The sequence below is a fragment of the Heloderma suspectum genome, chromosome 8, assembly GCF_057233095.1.
Source record: "Heloderma suspectum isolate Gila_16-S chromosome 8, 16-S_ref, whole genome shotgun sequence".
NCBI lineage: Eukaryota > Metazoa > Chordata > Lepidosauria > Squamata > Helodermatidae > Heloderma > Heloderma suspectum.
This window is the reverse complement of record NC_139465.1, coordinates 43,465,846-43,488,063: the sequence shown is the minus strand read 5'-3', so window position 1 is coordinate 43,488,063 and position 22,218 is coordinate 43,465,846. Positions and strand designations below refer to the sequence as shown.

General features: G+C 49.2%; 1 protein-coding gene across 1 annotated transcript in view; it reads right to left on the bottom strand.

Moving 5' to 3' along the window:
* Positions 1–22,218, bottom strand: part of FA2H (fatty acid 2-hydroxylase) — a 113,595-nt gene that overhangs the window by 3,516 nt on the left and 87,861 nt on the right. The window contains exons 3-5 of the mRNA XM_084812896.1: positions 14,967–15,109; positions 12,819–12,925; positions 7,999–8,171 (exon numbers count right to left, since the gene is read on the bottom strand). Coding sequence (XP_084669022.1) covers positions 7,999–8,171; positions 12,819–12,925; positions 14,967–15,109 — 423 coding nt within the window. The remainder of the gene's footprint in view (positions 1–7,998; positions 8,172–12,818; positions 12,926–14,966; positions 15,110–22,218) is intronic.

Genomic DNA, 22,218 nt, shown 5'->3' with positions numbered 1-22,218 from the left:
TTCTCCCAGAGAGAGCATAAGATTGTCTACGCTGAGTAGCTGCTAGAAGCCCTCCAGCATTTCAGGAGTCATTTCCAGACCTACCCGGAGATGCTCAGGAATTCAACCTAGGACCTTTTGCATGCAAAATATGTGCTTCACCACTGAGCTACTTCAGCCCTTCTCCAGAGAGAGAGAGAGGGAGGGAGAAAACAAGGGGTGCTGATATACTTTGTAAGATGCACCAGACCAGGATGCCAACATCCAAAGAGTCAAACGCAGGGCTATGTGCAGGTATTTTTGTAAAATCTGTTCTGTCTGCATTCTGCAGATTGTCAGGTGGCTTTTGTTCCATCGTCCACTCATTGATGGAATCGAATTGTTTCCAGTTTCCAGAATTCGCATCTGCATAAATTTGTACTTGCAAAAATGCGCACATTCTTCCCCCCAATTGCGCAAATCCCCCCAAAATGTGCATTTTCATGCTTTAGTCTATGGGGGAAATGTGCATTTTTGGCCAGTGTTTTTTTCTACAACTAACTTTGCATAAAATTCCAGAAAGTAAAAAAGTGGTCCACAAGTTCGTGGAATCCATGCAACTCTAGAAAAGTTGGTCTGCGGCGGAATCTGTGGGTTGGATTCGTAGAAATCCAAACTCATTTGATTCCATTGTGGATTCCTCAGACATCCCTAGCTATATTTATATCATAATTTAGGGGGTTATTAGTCATGAAATCCAGCTTCCCTAGCTGAAAATCCAGCAAAAAATTACAAAAGGCAACTTCCTAGCCAAAATAGTTGAAATCATGCAAATTTTCTTACACTGCTAACTTTATACAACTTGGAAAAATAAGCTTTTGTTTTTGCCAAATTTAGATTATCTGGGCGAAAAATTTTATTTCTTTTATTCTCCTCTGCATGGGGAATTTACACAGCCCGGATCATAGGTCTGGATAGGACTGGAAAGCTGCTGTTAGGAAGGACCGTACAATACATAAACTCTCATCCAAATAATATAATGCTCCATGATTAAAAAAGAAAAGCAAACTAAGGGCATTATGCCAGATTTGCCAAAGCACATGGGTCAATTTTTGGCAAAAAGCGAAGTTTTAAATCTCAAACTCCATTCTATACAGGCAATTGGGTTATTGCTCTAGTTGCATCAGTGATCTTGAACAAGCCAAGAATTTTAAGTATTTCTTAAAAGCAAAGGCTTCCAGGAAGAATAGTATATTGTCAGGGTGGACACTGAGCCCATAGAATCCCAGAGTAGTTCTGATTCGGAGGAAGAGCAGTCGCTCCTGGGAGAGGAGCGCGCCCCTTTTTCCCAGGGCCCGCAGCTGACAGAGATTCCTCCCACCCACATTCCTAGATTAGAAAGCAGTCCAGGGAGTGACCCAGCACCACTAGCAGACTGGTTGGATGTGCGGCGCAGACGCAGAGAGCGGCGCCAAATGGAGAGCGCGGAAAGGAGGCGTAGCGCCCGGTTGGCGCTCAAAGAACGGTTGCGCCCAGAGCATCCAAGGGAAAAGGGGAGGGATTCTCCCTAGTCCTTATATTCAGGGGTCTGCCAGTAATTGCTTTTCAAACGGGGACCAACTGTTCCAACTTAGGGCATAGGGATGCTGCTGCTCAGATCTAGTTGCTACCTGTAGAGCTGTTAAGTTGTAAAAGAAGAATAAAGCTTTGAAAAGAATCCCTTTGTCTGCGTCTGGACTTGGCTACTGGATAAGACTGAGAGAGCCCTCCAAGGAGCCCTTGACAGCTTGGTCCCCGTTCCTCTTTTTTTTTCTCTCCTCTTTTCTCCTACTGCCTTATGGAGGGTGCTGGGAACCCAACGGTGCAAGCTCTGGCGCAAGAAAACCAGATGCTCCGTGATCAGATGGCTCAACTGACGGCTGCCGTGCAGAATCTACAGGCAACGTTTCAACCCCCCCACCTCCGATTCCCCCACGCCGCAAGTGCCCGGTGGCGTTGCCAGAGAAGTTTTCTGGTGGGAGAGGACTTTTTCAGATTTTCAGGGCCCAGTCAGAGCTGTACATGCGTCTTAGACCTGAGGATTTCCAGACGGAACAGGTTCGTGTGGGTTTTGTTATTAATCTACTGTCGGGCATGGCCGCTAAATGGGCTTCAGGACTTCTTCTCGCTAATGACCCCCTGCTCGGGGACTATCAAGGTTTCATGACAGCCATGGCACGTTTTTTCGGTGACCCCCTGCGCACGCAGATGGCTTCTCGGGAGATTCGCTGCCTCCGGCAGGGAAAGGACTCAGTTTCCAGCTACGCGACAACCTTTCGCTTGCTGATGCAGGATTTACAATGGAAGATGCCGCGCTAGTGGCTCAGTTTTTGGATGGTTTGAACGACGAGATCTTAGATGAGTTGGCACGCACGCCCTGCCCGCCTACTTTGGAGGAGCTCATCCAGACCTGCCTTCAGATAGATAGTCGACTGGAGGGGCCCGCCAGACCCGGCGGGGCGCCGGGAACCAGGATTTCCTCCTCCCATTCCCCCACGTTTCCTGCCCCCTTCCCCACCCCCCGCTCCGGTGCTGGGGGTGGAGGAGACCCCGATGCAGCTGGGGGCTACCCGAGCCTCACTGCCGCCAGAGGAGCTTCAGCACCGGCGAGTTGAGCGCCGATGTTTTCGATGTGGAAGTCTGGGACATTTCGCCAAGACCTGCCCAGTTAAATCCACGGCTTTGCTGCCTCCTCCTCCTCCTCGTCCCCCGGCTTGACTAGACTGCCCCCCAAGCTTGTCGGGGGCCTCCAGTGTGGGGGTCAGCTCCCCACCGGCTGGGTGCCTTCCCCAACCCCCCCACCCTCCCATCTGCGGTTGCATGTTCACCTCCTCTCCCCACAGCGGGGTGGGGTGGAGGCACTAGCTTTAGTGGACTCGGGGGCTACGACCAGTTTCATGGATGAGACCTTCGCCCTCTTACACGGGATTCCTACCCTGCCCCTTCCTGCCCCCTTCGCAGTGCAGACCATTGATGGGCGTCCTCTCTCTTCGGGCGAGGTGACCCGTATTACAGTTCCAATCACTCTACGTGCCCAGTCACACGTTGAGCAGATTCAATTTCACTTAGCCAAGGTTCTCTTATACCCAATTGTGCTGGGTTTTTCCTGGCTCTCTAAGCACAACCCTCAGATTTCTTGGGGGTTTCGGCAAATGGAGTTTGCATCTCCCTACTGCCGGGAGCGTTGCCTCATGGAGGAGGCACCAGTCCCTGCCCAGGCTTTCACCCTTCCCCCCCGCCTCCTTCTCTGCTCCTGGCAGTCCTTCAGCTACCGTCATCCTCCCAGAGAAGTATGCAGCTTTTCGGCATGTGTTTGACAAGGAGACCGACCGGCTTCCCCCCCAAGGCCTGGCGGCAGCTGCAGTGCCTCACTCTTGGGAAGAGCTCCTTTACTCTGCACAGGCTCAGGAAGATTTTGTTTGCACAAAGGTGCAGGAATTGGGGCTAGCCTCTGCCCCCCCCACTCTACCCCCTTTTCTTTGCGAGGTGGCCTGCTTTACCATTCCGGCTGGGTCTATGTGCCTTCTAGACCCCTCCGCGAGAGGGTCCTCCATCAGTGCCACGACTCCCCCACAGCGGGGCATTTTGGCGTCGCCAAGACCCTGCATGGAGTGACTAGGGATTTTTGGTGGCCTCGTGTGTGTCAGGATGTCAAGTCCTATGTCGCCTCCTGCCCAACCTGCCAACGAGCGAAGGCCCCCTCAGGCAAGCCCACAGGCTTGCTTCACCCCCTGCCTACCCCCTCAGGACCTTGGAAGCTGCTCTCCCTTGACTTCATCACTGACTTGCCTCGCTCACATGGTAAGACCACTATTCTAGTGGTGGTGGATTTGTTTTCTAAGATGGCCCATTTCATCCCCTGCTCTGGGTTGCCCACAGCCAGGGAGACGGCAGAGCTGTTCATGACACATGTTTTCCGCCTCCACGGATGGCCCGAGGGCCTCATTTCCGATAGGGGGGCCCAATTCACTGCCCATTTCTGGAGGGAGCTACTGGCGTTGCTCCATGTGACGCTCCATCCTTCCTCCGCCCACCATCCACAGACGGACGGTCAGACCGAGCGCACCAATGCTACTCTGGAACAATATCTGCGCTGTTATGTCAATTACCAGCAAGATGACTGGTTTTCCTTGCTGCCTCTCGCAGAATTTGCTTATAACAATGCCTGCCATGCTTCCACCCGCCAAACTCCATTTTTTGCCAATTTTGGTTACCACCCCAAGGCCTTCCCGTCCACCCTAGCTCCCTCTTCGGTGCCAGCGGCCCAGGACTTTTTAGAGGAGTTGCGAGTGGTACACCACCTCTTACGGGATTCCCTCGAGCAAGCCAAGACAGCCTACAAGGCCTCGGCAGACCGGTGGCGCCAGCCGGGACCATCTCTGCAACCGGGGGACTGGGTTTGGTTGTCCACCCACTACCTCCCCTCTCACTCGCCCGCACGGAAGCTCGCGCCTCGCCGCACGGGGCCTTTCCAGGTTACGGGCCAGATTAACCCTGTTGCTTTTCGCCTGGCTCTCCCCCCCTCCATGAAGATCCATCCTGTTTTTATTTATTTATTTAATTTCTATACCACCCAATAGCCGAAGCTCTTTTTTCACCGGTCCTTGCTGTCCCCCCTGGTTTCTGGCAATCCTCATCGCTCAGTCGGTGGAGGGGGAAGAGGAGTTTGAGATCGCGGAGATTCTGGACTCCCGCCTTTCTCGTGGCCGCTTGCAATATCTGGTTGACTGGAAGGGGTACGGGCCTGATGAGCGATCCTGGGAACCCACAGAAAATGTGCATGCTCCGTTGCTGCTGCAGCGCTTCCACCAGCTGTACTCCCACAAGCCCGGGGCCCCAGGGGAGGAGCAGGAGGGGGGGCCTCATGGGAGCAGGGATGATGTCAGGGTGGACACTGAGCCCATAGAATCCCAGAGTAGTTCTGATTCGGAGGAAGAGCAGTGGCTCCTGGGAGAGGAGCGCGCCCCTTTTTCCCAGGGCCCGCAGCTGACAGAGATTCCTCCCACCCACATTCCTAGATTAGAAAGCAGTCCAGGGAGTGACCCAGCACCGATAGCAGACTGGCTGGATGCGTGGCGCAGACGCAGAGAGCGGCGCCAAATGGAGAGCGCGGAAAGGAGGCGTAGCGCCCGGTTGGCGCTCAAAGAACGGTTGCGCCCAGAGGATCCAAGGGAAAAGGGGAGGGATTCTCCCTAGTCCATATATTCAGGGGTCTGCCAGTAATTGCCTTTCAAACGGGGACCAACTGTTCCAACGTAGGGCATAGGGATGCTGCTTCTCAGATCTAGTTGCTACCTGTAGAGCTGTTAAGTTGTAAAAGAAGAATAAAGCTTTGAAAAGAATCCCTTTGTCTGCGTCTGGACTTGGCTACTGGATTAGACTGAGAGAGCCCTCCAAGGAGCCCTTGACATATATGTTGCACCAAATCCGGAAATGGACAAATATGTTTCACTTTCTATAACATTTGCATTTTCTCAAGTACAAGTTAATTCTATCCCATTTCTGTATCAGTTTTCAAATCTTTCCCCTAATATACATAATTTTCCCCAACGTGTGCATTTTCGTACGCATTGTTTGACCATATAACTGCATTGCAAAATTCAGAAAGGAAAACTGGTTTCGATTCGTGTATTAGTTCAGGAACTTAGCAGAACTTATGTCAATTTGTATTCAAACACGAACCAAATAAATTTCTCCTCCATCCCTAACCAAATCCAGTGATGGCCCACACAATCATGGACCCTGAGTGAGTCTGCAGAGTTCTCCAAGTTCAAGGAAGATGAACAAGGTGATGTATGTAATGGGAATTGTATTCCCATCAACTTGATTCCTACAAGATGATATAATGGGGATGATATTATGTTGTGTCAGCTTTTGTTCATCAATGCACATTACCAAGCAAAGAAGTTAGTCCTGCTTTTGTTTCTAGAGCTGGCTGAAGGGCTTGTTCAATCACTTTTGATGGCTGTCAGTTTCTTCAATGAGCATTAGCGTCAGGTGGCTACTGACATACATGCTCAGGAGGGGGCTACAGAAACATCTGGGAGTCGTAGTGTGGCTAGCAAGGAAAAGAGAGGTCTGCTTTTTGCAGTTGCCTGGAAGGAGCGTGGCTGGGATGGTGGTGGTGGTGATACCAGATGCATGCTGTTTGCTTGAGGAAACTGATGCTGCTTTACCGACTGGCATAGTCCGTCCAGACACTGCCTTGAATGTTTCTAGGTAAGAGTGTTTATTAAGCATTATTGATGGTTTGGAGATCAAGCGAGGTGTGTGGAAGGGTCGTTTTAACACTGAAAACCAGCATGCGTAGATGGGACAGAAACCTCCCCCCTGCCCCAGGCCAGCAGACTTCTGGTATCAGGACCAGGCTGGGGAAAGACGTTTTAAAACAGTGGCGCATGGGAAGGTAAGGCAGAGATGATCAGGGAGAGCAGGTTTCTCTCCCTACTTCTAGTGTTGAAGTTGGTCCCTCTATCTCTGCTTTATAACTGAACCGGTAAGCACATGTTCAGTGAACACAAATATACCCCTAATATGGCATGAATCCTCAAACCTCCCTCATCCTCACAAACCTGGAACCACACCCAGTTCACAATCTGCACATGACCTTCCAAAATGGGCTGGAAGCACATGCCTGAGTCAAACAAAGAGGAAAGATATCCTGGCCACTCAAAAGACAGACTTCAAAAGAGGAAAGGGTTGGAACAAAAACTACAGGCGTGGTTGGAAAAATGGAGAATTTTATGCACAAAATAATAGAATATATTAATAGCAGAGTAAGCCAGAGTAATATACAGTGAACAAAAATTGAGTAGCTCCCACTCTGTGGAACTCCCTCCCTAGGGAACTCCACCATGCCCCCTCTTTAATGAGCTTCTGCCACACACTAAAAACGTGGTTGTTCAGGCAGGCATTTGGGGTTGGTTAGGATAATTTTAGAAATGGGATGTTTTTAATGTTGAATTTTATTGTTTTGAACTGTTTTTAATGTTGTACATCGCCCAGAGTGCCTGGGTGACCAGCCAGATGGGCGATTAATAAATTAAACAAACAAACAAACAAACAAACAGAACAACCTTAAAAATTCATAATCACAACCTATGAATAGTGAAGAACAAAGAAAGTAAGGGCGCCATCCTGTGCACATTCAGGCAGAAAAAAGCATGCCCCAGCTAGCACGGTCAGCTAGAGAATGCTGGGAGGTGTAGGACTTTTTTCTGCCTGAACGTGCACAGGATGGCGCCCGAAGTTACTGTAATGAACCAATGTGTGCAGTCCCCATGCAGATGCACATAGCTGCCTCCAGTTTCCTTTGGTGGCACATTTAAGGATCAAGCATATTTAGGGTGCAGAGCTCCAGATTTGTGAAGAGGAGAGAGTACTGGAGATTCATGTCATATTTGTGGTAAATTTCGGGCGTTTTGTCGCAATGTTTGGTCACTGTGTATCACTTTGGTGTGTTCCATTATGAATGTTTATATATTCTATTGCAGCCTTCCCCAACCTGGTGCTCTCCAGATGTCTTGGTCTGCAACTCCCATCATCCCCAGCCACCATGGCCAATGGCCATGTTGGCTGAGAACTATGGGAGTTGTAGTTCAACACGTCTGGAGGGCACCACATTGGGGAAAGCTATCGTTTTGTAATCTGTATAAAATTCTCCATTTATAGTTTTTGTTCTGACCTTTTTTATATTGAGGCTGGAAGCACATGCAATCTGCATCCAGGGCCTGATTTACAGATGCACAGAGGTATCACCCTGCACTCCACCTTCCCCATTGCTGGAGCAGCTTTCCAAATTCAGGAAAAAACAACAACAATGATCGCCGTGCAAGATTAACAAGATCTGTTCGTGCATGGTAGCCTAGTTTAGTCTGGAGTGCGGGATCCCTCCCTGTATTCCGCAAGAGTGACTTCTTGGAAAGGTTTCTTTCTCAGCTCCTGTCTTGCAAAGGCACCCCCACCCACTGGAAGGCTGCCCACTTTCTGAAACCCATTTACCTTATGATGCTGGCCATGCATCAAGAAATGCAAGGTGATTAGGTAATAGCTGCCTGCGGGTGGCTTCAAGTGGAACACAAAGCGGTGGATGAGATATTCCAGTAAGGTCCAAATGCACATTCCTGTGATGAAGAGCAAGGGGAACCAGTATTTGTGGACATGGATGGAATATGCTGCAAAACACAGGGGAGAAAGGAGCTGTCAACAGGCCTTTGCAGTCATTACAGGAGGAGGAGCTGCAATAAACCAGCATGGTGTAGTGACTGGGACTGGGGAGCCCCCACTTGTCATTGGGTGACTTTGAGCCAGTCATGGACGCTCAGCCTAACCTACCCCACAGGGCTGTTGTGAGGATAACATGGAGAGGAGGAGGAGGATCACGTACACTGCCCTGGGCTCCTTGGAGGAAAGGGCAGGATATCAATGGAACAAATAAATAAACCAAAATAAGAATCTAAGGAAAACCTTGCAAGGACAGAGCATGAGTCCACTAAGCTCAGCATCACGGTTCCAACCATGTCTAGCCTGAGTCTTCTCCTGGGAAGCCCAGAAGCAGGCTATGAATGCAACGGTCCTCTCCTTTTGTTCCCAGCATCTTGAGTTCACTGATAGACTGCGTCCAATCAAGCAGGTTCCATTCAAATGTCATGCCCCAAAGCTGTTGACAGGCCTTCCACCTCCGCTCTCCTTCCAAATCACTGTGCAGATCTATCTGGCAATGCCTGACCTCAAACATGTCTGAGCTGGGATACGTGTCTGTCTCCAGGGTCGGGCCTATTATTAGAAGCACCCTCCTGGTATGAACAAGCCACCATGGCTTGTTGTGAGCCACAGAGTGTGCCGGATGTGATTTGCATAATCACCGCCCAGCTGTGGCTTATTATTTATTTATTTATTTCATTTCTATACCACCCAATAGCCGAAGCTCTCTGGGCGGTTCACAAAAACTAAAACCAAACAACACACAATAAAACAATTTAAAATATATAGAACATTAAAACCACAATATAACAATACAACCACAATAAAACCTAGCAGCAGTACAGGAGTTTAAAATACAGATTTAAAACAGCAAAGATAAAAATTTAGAAAGCTAAAATGCCTGGGAAAATAAAAAGGTCTTCACCTGGCGCCGAAAGGAGTACAATGTAGGCGCCTGGCGAACCTCACTAGGGAGCTCATTCCAGAGCCGGGGTGCCACAACAGAAAAAGCCCTCCTCCTAGTAGCCACCCACCTCACTTCCTTTGGCAGGGGCTCACGGAGAAGGGCCGCTGATGATGATCTTAAGGTCCGGGCAGGCACATATGGGAGGAGGCGATCCTTCAGGTAACCTGGCCCCAAGCCGTTAAGGGCTTTGAATGTTAACACCAGCACTTTGAATCGGGCCCGGAAATGGACTGGCAGCCAGTGCAGCTGGAAAAGTACTGGCGTAATATGAGCTCGCAGGCCAGTCCCTGTTAACAATCTTGCTGCCCTATTTTGGACCAGCTGAAGTTTCCGGACCGTTTTCAAAGGCAGCCCCACGTATAACGCATTGCAGTAATCCAGACGAGAAGTTATCAGAGCATGGATAACTGTAGCTAGGCTATCTCTGTCCAGATAAGGGCGTAGTTGGTATACCAGCCTAAGCTGATAAAAAGTGCTCCGTGCCACTGAGTTCACCTGTGCCTCAAGTGACAGTTCTGGGTCCAAGAGCACCCCCAAACTACGAACCTGATCCTTTAGGGGGAGTGCAGCCCCCTCCAGAACAGGTTGAATATCACCTAGCCGGGCAGACGAACCACCCACTAACAGTACCTCCGTCTTGTCTGGATTGAGTTTCAGTTTATTAGCCCTCATCCAGTCCATTACCGTGCCCAAGCACTGGTTCAGAACAGCCACTGCCTCACCTGGTTTTGATGAGAAAGAGAGGTAGAGCTGGGTGTCATCCGCATATTGATGGCACCTCAGCCCACACCTCCGGATAACCTCCCCCAGCGGTTTCATGTAGATGTTAAACAGCATGGGGGATAAAATAGAGCCCTGTGAAACCCCATGGCACAATTGCCATGGCACAGAGCAATAATCCCCCAGCACCACCTTCTGGAATCGGCCATCCAAGTAGGAGCGGAACCACTGTAGTGCAGTGCCTCCAACTCCAACTATTTATTACATTTATGTCCCGCCTTTTTTCCTCTTTAAGGAACCCAAGGCGGCTTACATTCTCCTCCTCCTCTCCATTTTATCCTCACAACAACAACCCTGTGAGGTAGGTTGGGCTGAGAGTCTGTGACTGGCCTAAAGTCACCCAGTGAGCTTCTGTGGCCAAGTGGGGACTAGAACCCGGATCTCCCAGCTCCCAGTCCAACACTCCAGCCACTACACCACGCTGGCTTACTGGGTTATTTGAGAGTTGTTTAACCCTCTCATAAGCCACGGTGCCCAGGTTTGAATGACACGATAAGCTGTGGCCGGGCATTGATTATGCAAATGATGCCTGGCACTAGCTATTTTTATTCTGAAGAAAGAGCAATAATGGGGCCCCAATTCAGAATGCGCTCCTGACCTGGATTGGGGCCCAGTGTCAATTTCCTACTGAAAAACATCTCCCCTGCCCAAATTCGCCAACTGCAACCCTATCTGGAGCCAGTGGACCTGGCTTCAGTTGCATCTAGACTGGACTACTATAGTCCTCTTTACATTGGGCTGCCCTTAGCTGTCCAGAAACTTCAATAGGTTCAACATGTAGCTGCTGGAAGCTGGTAGGACCTGTCCTACACCAGTTGCCAACAGGTATTGACTTCCAAAGTCCTAAACCTGTCTTTGCCAACCTGGTGCCCTCCAGCTATGTCGGACTACAATTCCCATAACACTGGCTGGGAGATCATGGAAGTTGTAGTCCAACACATCTGGAGGATACCAGCTTGAGGAAGGCTGTCCTAAACTGTCTGGGATATGGTTACCTAAAGGGCTGAGCCAGATCTTAAGATCATCTTCTCAAGCGCAGCTGTCCAGCCTGCTTTGAAATTAGACCTATTTGGGGAATACTAGAGAGAGGGGCTTTTCTGCAGGAGCACTAAGATCAGAGATGGGGAAAGTGTGGCCCACCAGATGCTTTTGGACTAAACTCCCATCATTCCTCATCACTGGCTATGCTGGCTAAGGCAGATGGGCACTGCAGTCCACCAACAGCTTGAGGGGTACACATTCCCCACCCCAGACTGAAACTCCCTCATTGGGGAAATCCAGCAAGACCCCTTTAAACCTCTGCGCCTTTAAACCATTATTATTCCAGAAAGTCTTCTAGGGTTGGTTTCACTGTGTATGCTGGCTGGGGTTTTTCTAGTTGTGCTATTCATTATTCAGTATATTGATGTTTTATTATGATTGCTTGTAAGTATTTTGTAAGCTTCTTTGTAAGACGTTGTCCACCCCACTGCCCACCCCTGGGTCAGAAACAGGATAGAAGTGTATAAAATAAAAAGAATCAAAACAAAATAGGTACACCCTGGCATGACCTCTGCAGAAGGTTCTGAGAGCTTAGACACAGGTCTCCTCTTTACACTGGACAATCTGAGAACAATGTCAGGATGGAAATGTCACCCTGGCGGCAGCAACCTCTAGTCCCTGAGGGATCTAGGCAGAAAGATGTGCTTTTTGCTGCCGTGCCAGCCTGCCAGCACTCTTGGCCCGGTGTGCAAGGAGGAGAAGAGAATGGAAGCCTTCCCTACCCCCACAGAATAGCCTAGGCTGGTACCGAACAGCACCCTTGGGTGAAGAAAAACATTCCAAGAGAGAACAAGGGACAGAGCATGTCTCAGGCTGCAGCTGTTGCTAGCCAAAGGCCAACTGAGCAGGATCCAGCCTCTGACTCTGCACAGGCCCTTCTCTGTGCAGGGTTTACCAGGGTGGGGCGGGGGGCCCTGTTCAGACAATAGTAGCTTTCTCTAGTCCTGGCTGACGCCAAATGACCACTGCCAGGGCCTGTCTGGAAGTCCTCACCCTTAAAACGCACATATTTGGAGGCGGAGGTGTGGGTTAGATTTAGCCTTGCCGGAGAGGCACACTGCCCATGCTCAGAAGCACACTTCTCAGGACGCATTCCCATGCTCCAAGGCTGAGCGAGCCCCAGTTAAACCATCTGTGCACGCCGGTTGGCTCAGCCCCAAGTGGGACCAGCTGGCATTCCCAAAAGGCGGTGGCAGAGAGCGGAGCAGCTCGCGACAAGCCAGGCATGACGTGCACATACGGGTCACGTTTCTGCCCCTTTTCCAACAAAGCTGAACAGAACGCACACACAAATACATGCAGAAGCGTAGTTGGGGCCGCCTGGAGAACTGGGAATGGAGAAGTGGGAAATGAGAAGCAGCAAAGGCCTGTTGTCACATTCCCCCAGCCCCAGCTTCTCCTTGCTCCCCATATGGGGTACAAAATACCAGCAGACGTGAAGCTGCTTTGGGTGGAGGGGACGTTGGAGTGAGGAAGATGGCAGACAGAGGACAGAATAAGCACTCCCTCTTTCCGCTGCTGCCTCTCCTCTCCCAGTCACCAGAAGCGGATTTTCCTGTTTCAACAGGGGTGTGGGGGCAACATTATCAGCAGGTGCATGTATATGAGTTTGACCTCAGGGCTCAGCTTTCATTCCACCTCTTCTCCATAGAATCCAGGGCACAGTTCCTGGGGAGGAGTGCTTCTCGACCGACCTCTCCCCGCAACCAACCGAGAAAGACACGCATTGTGCCAATGCAGTGGGCCCACGTCGAAACCTGCCTTCCCCCCCAGCGCCTTAGTACTCTGGGATACTTTTTTTAAAAGATACTGGCAGGTTCACCCTAGTCACCTGTTGTGAATGTAGAAAAGAGCCTCGTGTCTCCCCGGGCAAGAGATGTGTAACAATACCAGCTCAGATAAAGCACCACTGGAATCCAGACCAAACATACGATGTACCTGGAAGAAAGGAAGAGAAAACAGGTTTAGGTCCATGACGTAATGGCCACCTGGTGAGTGAGGAAGAACTTCTGTGATGTGCAAATCTAAGCAGGTGTCATGCCCCCTCTGGCGGGCTCCTCTTCGGAAGATGACCTGGAGTCCCCACTCACCCTGCCACCCAAGCCAAACACGGCGGGGAACCTGCCTGTGTTGGGGGACCTTGAGGAAGATCAGGGGGATCCTGGGCCCTCAGGGAAGGAGACGGCCACCATAGCTTCCCCTCAAGGCACACTTAACCCCCTCACAGTTACGTGGAGGCAACAACAAAATCCTGTTGGGAGCTATCCCTGCTGTAATGCAAAGTGTTTTGGGGTGGCTGGTCTTCCATGAGCCATTAAGAAGACCCATTAGCTTCACATTAGTGTAATGCTTTTGGTGGAGATGAAAACCGCTAGAACTGGTTTGTCGCTGTGGATCAACGCAGCTGTCTGAATTTCTGGACTCTCCTTTGGGGCGTAGATACAGGGACTTTCATGATGAGAGCCTGCCCTGCAGAACTTACCACTTCATCTCTGCTCGATAGCTATTGACAGACCTATTCTTCTCCATCAGTTTGTTAAATCCATGTTTTAAAAAGCAAATGGCCATCACCACAGCTTCCGGCAGAGAATCCTAAAAGTTGTGCACTTTGTTTCAACCATCCCAAACCTATCAATTGCCCTGGGTAACCCTGAGTTTGAGCATTATGGGAAACAAAAAGAAAAATAGTTCTCCTTGTCCACACTAATTTCACAAGCCACAACAAGGGAGATCAGAGCGTTTGCTGCATGGATGCCCATTTCCTTTTGAATGGCTCAGTAGAGTCTTATGCCAATTTTCTGGCACTGTCATATGTGGAGATCACAGGAACACCCCTAAAGTCAACTCACGAGGGATTATGGCTTTGTTCACCTCCTGACCTTGCCTTGAGGTTGTATGGCAAGAGTGGGCAACCTGTGGCCCTCCAGATGTTTTCGCCTACAACTCCCATCAGCCCTACGCAGCGTAGCCAATGATGAGGGATGGTGGAAGGTGCAGGCCAAAACATCTGGAGGGCAGCATGTTGCCCACCTCTGCTGTATGGTTCGGCTTGCTTAAATGATTCATCAGAAGCTATTTGCAGAGTGCTGAGGGCCAAACTAGATTTGAAGTTATTCATGCAATTAATTGTATGAATTTTAGAAAGAGTAAATGCCAGCTGTGTCCTGCCCCTCAATCTGGATCAGGACCATGGTGGGGAAAAGCCCCCCTCCCAATACATTGCAGTCCTGATCCAGATTGGGGCCCCTCACAGCTTTTACTCGCTAAAAAAAAAGAAATCCATATAATTTCTAATTGTGAGAATAACATCACACAATTGGCTAAGAGCCCCTTCGTTCATTTGGGCATCGATGATTCTGTGTCTTCTGTGCATAGCCTGCAGAGTTTTGCAGAGTGACAGCCAAGGGGCAAAGCCCTCACTGCCGACCCATATACAACCTCCTCCATCTGCCAGGACTGACATGGATCCCCTACTCACAGACATGCCCTGGGGTCTCCAACGTGGAGACCCCAGGCTCCAATGGGCACAAATATTCCTGTGAGCACCTCTCCTGGAGCCCACCAGACTCCCTGCTCTTCCTGATTTTTATCTTCTTCAGATTTCACACACACACACACACACACACACTTAGAGATATATTGTATTGCTTTTGTCTTTAACTGGAATTCTGCAAAGTGAAGTTCTGCCCTCCAGCACCATCTTTATTTAGGTTCAAGAGTGTTTTTGTGTTTTACAGCTCTGCCCTGTACTGCCCTGTACTTCGGTTCCTAGGCTAATTACTTTACTTTTAATCTCACTAGTTCATCTTCTGGGAAATGACAGTTTTGTGACTGGCCATGCCCACCACTGCAGCTGTTTTATGAATGGGCAAGCCCATTTCATGGCAGACATTTTGTGTGGGTACCCACGACACTCTCTCAAACTTCCAAATGTGCCCAGAGACTCAAAAATGTTGGGGACCCTGCTCTAGCACCTCACCATGCTGTTTTGGAGAGGGACTCCATGAAATCGGAGTAGAACAAACGGATGGGCCGATCCACTGGCTGATGCACCCAATCGTCGTACTTCTCCCCCAAGTGGCCCACTTGCCACAGCAATGGCTTATTCCAGTCCACAAGATCCTAGAAAACAGAGAAAGTACACAGAGACAGAGCTGACGGAAAGGTCCAACAGCCTTTGCCCCTGCCCCAGCTCAGTCAGAGCCTATGCTCAGGACCTTTACACCCATGAATTATTTTCAGATTTTATCCATCTCTGGTGGCAAAATATGTACATAATGTAGTTTGGTGGGTGTAGCACATGCCATGATTCCGGGGAGTGCAGAAAAGGCACAGAATGTGATGGGGTTGCAGAATTCAGTTTCTGGAGAATCTGAGCCTTTTTGTCTTCCTTTTTTTAAACACTCCAGCTTTCTAGACTTTATGATGGTGAACAAATGTGGACACTGCCTGGTGAGATTTAAGAAGCCCAAGGGAAGGCTGTATAATGTTTCAATAGTTGGGGATGGAGCTTCAGTGCCCTGGATGGCTCCTTGCAGCTTCCCACAATTAACCGGAAAAAAGGGGCGAAGCAGCAACAACGTCAAGAAAACGTAGACCATTATATGAAAAATATGCAAATTAAATCAATATGCATAATTTATACTAACTGTAGAATTCAGCTTTCCTTGGAGCAGAATCTCACCTTTAAAAACACACACATCACACATTGTCCACAGTGTAGTTTTGTCTTGATGCTTGATATCAAACGTCCACAAAATAGTGTTACAGGATTACGATCCAACTGCTAGGAAGGAGCCCAAGTTTGGACAGAAGGGGGTTAATGGGGCTAGAATGATTGCTAGGAGTTCCATGGACGAGCTGCCAGCCATATGCATTGTTGGATATTCCCCTACTCCCACCCCAGCTGATGATGTGGTCTAGGCCGCCCTGTCCCTCTTCCTCACCCATTCACATAAACACGCACGCAAACAGGCACTCAGGGATCTGCCATCCCTCCAACCCGTCACGGCCCAGCTCCAGCCCTGCAGCGGGCCTTGCAGGTTACAGCCAGGATTTGATTAGAAGTCGCCTGGAAGGGCCTGGGCCTATTCAGCCTCTGGCATGTCAGAATCTGTGCGAGCTTCTCTGTCAGCGTTCCCGGAGCAGAGCTGGGGGGGCCTGCTGGTCTGGCCGTGGGAGGCGGGGAGGCTGGAAGCTGTCCGTGAGAACCTGACAGAGGTGGGCCGGGGTTTGCAGAAGGGTCGCCCAGGTTGAAGCGTCACTGCTGGAGGGTTGAGCGCTGCCGCCGTGTTTAGACAGGGGCCTTGCTGAAAGGCTCACGGCCCTCGTCTGTCAAGGGATCCGGAGGGGGTGTCTGACAGTCACGCCTTCCCTTTTCAGCTGATGCAAAGGCGAAGAGCCTTTGCTAGGAACATCTCGTCTTCATTGCCCGAAGCCTTCTCTGTTCGGATGTGCAGAGTACCTTTTGGAGGCACTCTGCACATGGACTCTCTCTTAATTGGAACCTTGGGTCGCTAAAGACGTGCCATGGAAAGTATTGTGAGGCTTTTGTTTTGTTTAGGCCTTTCGAGAATGTATCCCTTGATTGCCTGAAGGGGTCATTCCAGGAATCGTTCCCATTCCTTGTCCGGGGCTGGAATTGCCTGGGTTAGATATGCCAGGAATCCCGAGTCCCTTCCCTTGTGTTCAGAACCATGGAGATGGCAACGAGGAAACCACGTTGATGAGGATCTCGGTCACGGTGGTAGTGTTTAGCTTTGGGCTGTTCTGGAATTACAGAGAGCCTATAGCTACTGACCATCAGCTATAATGATTTCTGAAGAGTGCAACCATTAAGCTTTTGCCGTGGGATTTCCTGCAATAAAGAAATCTCACTGATTTGGGTGTCCAGTGTCAGATTGCCTGAGCATGTGTGCTGGGGGGATCGGGAAACCTGACACAACCATCTCATTCAGTCTTACTGTTACTCAAGTCCACTCGCCCAAATGCACACAGCACATACTCTGCTGTTCCCCCTCCCCTCTGCGCAGCCCCCATTGTGCCACCGCCAATAGCCAGCTGTACGTGTGATCCAGTGAGTTGCACCAGAGTCACCCAGAAAGTTGTTCCTCTGCTGCTCTATGCAATCAACTCCGTGGTTGGGTCATATGTATGCAGGCTACTTGCAACCTAAGCACAGAGTGTAGTGCCTAGAGTGGAATATGAAAGATGCTCCACTCTGGTTGGGTTACGTTCCACTCTGGTTGGCCGGTTGCTCCAGGCTGCCTATCTGCTTGTGGTCTTGGGGCCTGTCTACATGTGAGGTTTTCTCTGGTGCTGCATGGTGTACAGTCCTTAGGGACACACAATACCGAGGCCACTCTGCAACAAAGCCCTCCTTTCCGGCCTGAAACCCAGAGTCTTTCCAGAGGCATTTTGTGCCACTTTAAGCCAGCTTCCACCCACTTCCAGAGCAGTGTGCCCCATGTCCCCGAATGTGGCTTCTTACGTGCGTGTTTTTTTTTGCGGGGAGGGGGTTCTGCTGTTGCCTCACCATATGTGGGCAGCCTCTTTTGTTTTTTTCTTCCCGCCGCATCCCTGCTTTGTGCAATGGCGGCAGTCAGGGTTTGGGGATCTCATTACCCTCAAGCACACTTGAGCAAAGAGCAGAACTCCTGCCAACGGGTAAACACAAGCTCAGCATCCTTACTCGGAAATAAGGGAACAGCTGATTGCTCCAGTTTGATTTTTAATTTAATTTGCTCCACATCGGGTTTTTTTCGAGGGCGCCAGGTTGGGAAAGTAACTGGTTGTCTCCTCACATATCACTGAGCACAGAAAGGGGGGCTGCGGAGGGAAGCGAGCCTGTTCTTCTCAATGGGTGCTACTTCTCTGCTGCTGCCGCTACCTCTGCTGGAGATTCCTCTCCTCCCTCCCCTGCATTCTGTAGTTTTCACTGAATCACTCTATCAGTACAGAGAAATACCGAAATACTGCGGCTGCAGAGTCCCGCTCCTGGCCACCTCCTCTCACTAGATAGCTAGTACCTGAAACAGTGCTGCTCTGATTTCCTCAATGGCAAAAAAACACTACAGATTGTCAATGAGGATGGGGGGAAGTAGGCAACAGAGGCTGCAGACTAACAATGGGTGAAGGGGCTAGATCGCTGTATTTACTCCCTGGAAAAAGGAGAAAGGGAGTGGGAGCTCTAACTCCTGACTCTTGGGTGGAATGGGGTGAAATAGCACTGGTGGGTGCTCTCATGGGGAGCCTTCAGATGTTGTTGGGGATAACAACATAATAACATAATAACTGGGGGCAGGGGGAGCCTGGACAGGAGCAGGAAAAAAGCCTCTCTCATTGGTTGAACAGCTCCTGCCAAGTTGATGATGTTCAGTTCCACTCCCCCCACCCAACCCAGAAGCATGTTGCTTTCAAGCACGGTGTCACCTGTGAAAAGCAGATATTTAAGGTACAGTACCTTCATGGATCACTGCCTTGTTGTGGTGAAGGGGCTTGCGTAACTCATTGCGTGAAGCCATAAGCTATGCCATGCAGGGCCATCCAAGACAGACAGGTCATGGCGGAGAGTTCTGACAAAATGTGGTCCACTGGAGAAGGAAATGGCAACCCACTCCAGGATTCTTGCCAAGAAAACCCCATGGAACGTATCACAAGGCTAAAAGAGATGACGCCGGAAGATGAGACCCTCAGGTCGGAAGGTGTCCCATATACTACCGGGGAAGAGCAGAGGGGATTTCCAAGTAGCGCCGGAAAGAGTGAAGCGGCTGGGCCAAAGCCGAAAGGACACTCAGCTGTGGATGTGTCTGGTGGTGAAAACAAAGTCCAATGCTGTAAAGAACAATATTGTTTAGGAACCTGGAATGAAAGGTCAACGAATCAAGGTAAGCTGGAGGTGGTCAAACATGAGATGGCAAGATTGAACATCGACATCTTGGGAATCAGCGAACTAAAATGGACAAGCATGGGCGAATTTAATTCAGGTGACCATTATATCTACTACTGTGGGCAAGAATCCCTTAGAAGAAATGGAGTAGCACTCATAGTCAACAAAAGGGTGGGAAAAACAGTACTGTCTCAAAAACGATAGAATGATCTCAGTACGAATCCAAGGCAAACCATTCAACATCACAGTAATTCAAGTCTATGCCCCAACCACTGAGGCTGAAGAAGCTGAGGTTGATCGGTTCTATGAAGATCTACAACACCAAAAAAAGATGTCCTCTTCATCATAGGGGATTGGAATGCTAAAGTAGGAAGTCAAGAAATCACCGGGATAACAGGCAAGCATGGCCTTGGTGTACAAAATGAAGCAGGACAAAGGCTAATAGAGTTTTGCCAAGAGAACATGCTCATCATAGCAAACACTCTTTTCCAACAGCACAAGAGGCGACTCTACACATGGACATCACCAGATGGTCAGTATCGAAATCAGATTGATTATGTCCTTTGCAGCCAAAGATGGAAAAGCTCCATACAGTCAGTAAAAACAAGGCCTGGAGCTGACTGTGGCTCAGATCATGAGCTTCTTATTGCAAAATTTCAGCTTAAATTGAAGAACGTAGGGAAAACCTCTAAACCATTCAGGTATGACCTCAATCATATCCCTTATGAATATACAGTGGAGGTGAGGAATAGATTTAAGGATTAGACCTGATAGACAGAGTGCCTGAGGAACTATGGACGGAGGTCCGTAACACTGTTCAAGAGGCAGCAACGAAATCCTTCCCAAAGAAAAAGAAATGCAAGAAAGCAAAGTGGCTGTCTGATGAGGCTTTACAAGTAGCTGAGGAAAGAAGGGAAGCAAAAAGCAAGGGAGAAAGGGGAAGATATATCCAACTGAATGCAGAGTTCCAGAGAATAGCAAGGAGGGACAAGAAGGCCTTCTTAAATGAACAATGCAAAGAAATTGAGGAAAACAACAGAATGGGAAAGACTAGAGATCTCTTCAAGAAAATCGGAGATATCAAGGGAACGTTTTGTGCAAAGACAGGCATGATAACAGACAAAGAAGGCAGGGATCTAACAGAAGCAGATGAGATTAAGAAGAGGTGGAAAGAATGCACAGAAGAACTATACAGGAAAGATCTTAATGTCCCTGATAGCCATGATAGTGTGGTTACTGAACTTGAGCCGGACATCCTCGAGAGTGAAGTCAAGTGGACCTTAGGAAGCGTTACTAACAACAAAGCTAGCGGAGATGACAGTATTCCAGCTGAGCTATTTAAGATCCTAAAAGATGATGCTGTTAAAGTGCTGCACTCAATAGGCCAACAAATTTGGAACACTCGACAATGGCCACAAGACTGGAAAAGGTCAGTCAATTCCAAAGAAGGGCAACGCCAAAGAGTGTTCAAATTATCGTACAATTGCGCTCATTTCACATGCCAGCAAGATGATGCTCAAAATCCTACAAGCTAGGCTTCAGCAGTATGTAAACCGAGAACCACGGGAAGTACAAGCTGTGTTTCGAAGAGGCAGAGGAACTAGAGATCAAATCGCCAACATTCGCTGGAGAAAGCAAGAGAATTCCAGAAAAACATCTATTTCTGCTTCATTGACTACACTAAAGCCTTTGATTGTGTGGATCACAACAAACTGTGGCAAATTCTTAAAGAGATGGGAGTACCAGAGCACCTTACCTGTCTCCTGAGAAACCTGTACGAGGGCCAAGAAGCAACAGTAAGAACCGGACATGGAACAACCAATTGGTTCAAAATTGGGAAAGGAGTACGACAAGGCTGCATATTGTCGCCCTGCTTATTTAATTTATATGCAGAGTACATCATGAGAAACGCCGGGCTGGATGAATCACAGGTCGGAATTAAGATTGCTGGGAGAATTATCAACAACCTCAGATACGCAGATGATACCACCCTAATGGCAGAAAGCGAAGAGGATCTAAAGAGCCTCTTGTTGAGGGTGAAAGTGGAGAGTGCAAAAGCTGGTTTGAAACTCAACATTAAAAAAACTAAGATCATGGCATCTGGCCCCATCACTTCCTGGCATATAGAAGGGGAAGAAATGGAAGCAGTGGCAGATTTTATTTTCTTGGGCTCCAAGATCACCGCAGACGGTGACTGTAGCCATGAAATCAAAAGACGCTTGCTCCTTGGGAGGAAAGCTATGGCCAACCTAGACAGCATAGTAAGAAGCAGAGACATCACCTTGCCGACAAAGGTCCGTCTAATCAAAGCTATGGTTTTCCCAGTAGGAACGTATGGCTGTGAGAGCTGGACTATAAGGAAGGCTGAGCGCCAAAGAATCGATGCTTTCGAACTGTGGTGCTGGAGAAGACTCTTACGAGTCCCCTGGACTGCAAGGAGGTCAAATCAGTCCATCCCAAAGGAAATTAACCCTGACTGCTCATTGGAAGGACAGATACTGAAGCTGAAGCTCCAATATTTTGGCCACCTAATGCGAAGAGAAAACTCCCTGGAAAAGACCCTGATGCTGGGAAAGATTGAAGGCAAAAGGAGAAGGGGATGGCAGGGGATGAGATGGCTAGATAGCATCACCGATGCAATGAATATGGACTTCAGCACGCTCCGGGAGAGAGTGGAGGACAGGAAGGCCTGGCATGCTATGGTCCATGGGGTCACGAAGAGTCGGACACGACTGAAAGACTGAACAACAACAATAGAGTGAGCAAGGCGCCCAGGTCCCCTGGGCGCAGCCCCACTTTGGAGAGATGCATCGTGTTTCTGTTTAAGCTATAATAATTAATTCTACATTCGGACCTCTACATATAAATTAGCATATGCAAATTTACATCCTCTTTTGTCCTCTTTTTGAGCAACACGTTTCCTCTTTTTTCAATTTTCGTAAGTGGTCACTCTAGCCTTTGAAGTAGCAGACTGACATTTAGGGGGGCAAAATGTGAGAGGCGACCCCAGGCCTCACCCCCTGCCCCCCTCCCTCTAGCATATTGCCTTGAAGAGGTAATAGAATAATACAGCCAAGGATAACACCCCGCCCCCACAACTGAAGTCCAATCAAACAGCCAGCGCAGTTCTCGAATGACTGGCAGGGACCCTCTCCTCCACACAACTGTGAAATTTTCCTGCCCCATTTCTTTATCGATTAAGGCAGTTGCCAACATTTAATCAGCAACTCACAGCATTTCAGGAGGCCACTGGAGTTTAGAACTTCCTGGTGTTTAGAGGTAAATCTGAAGGTCCCTTTAGCTAAATGGGCAAACATCATCTTCATTTCCATGAACAGTAGTA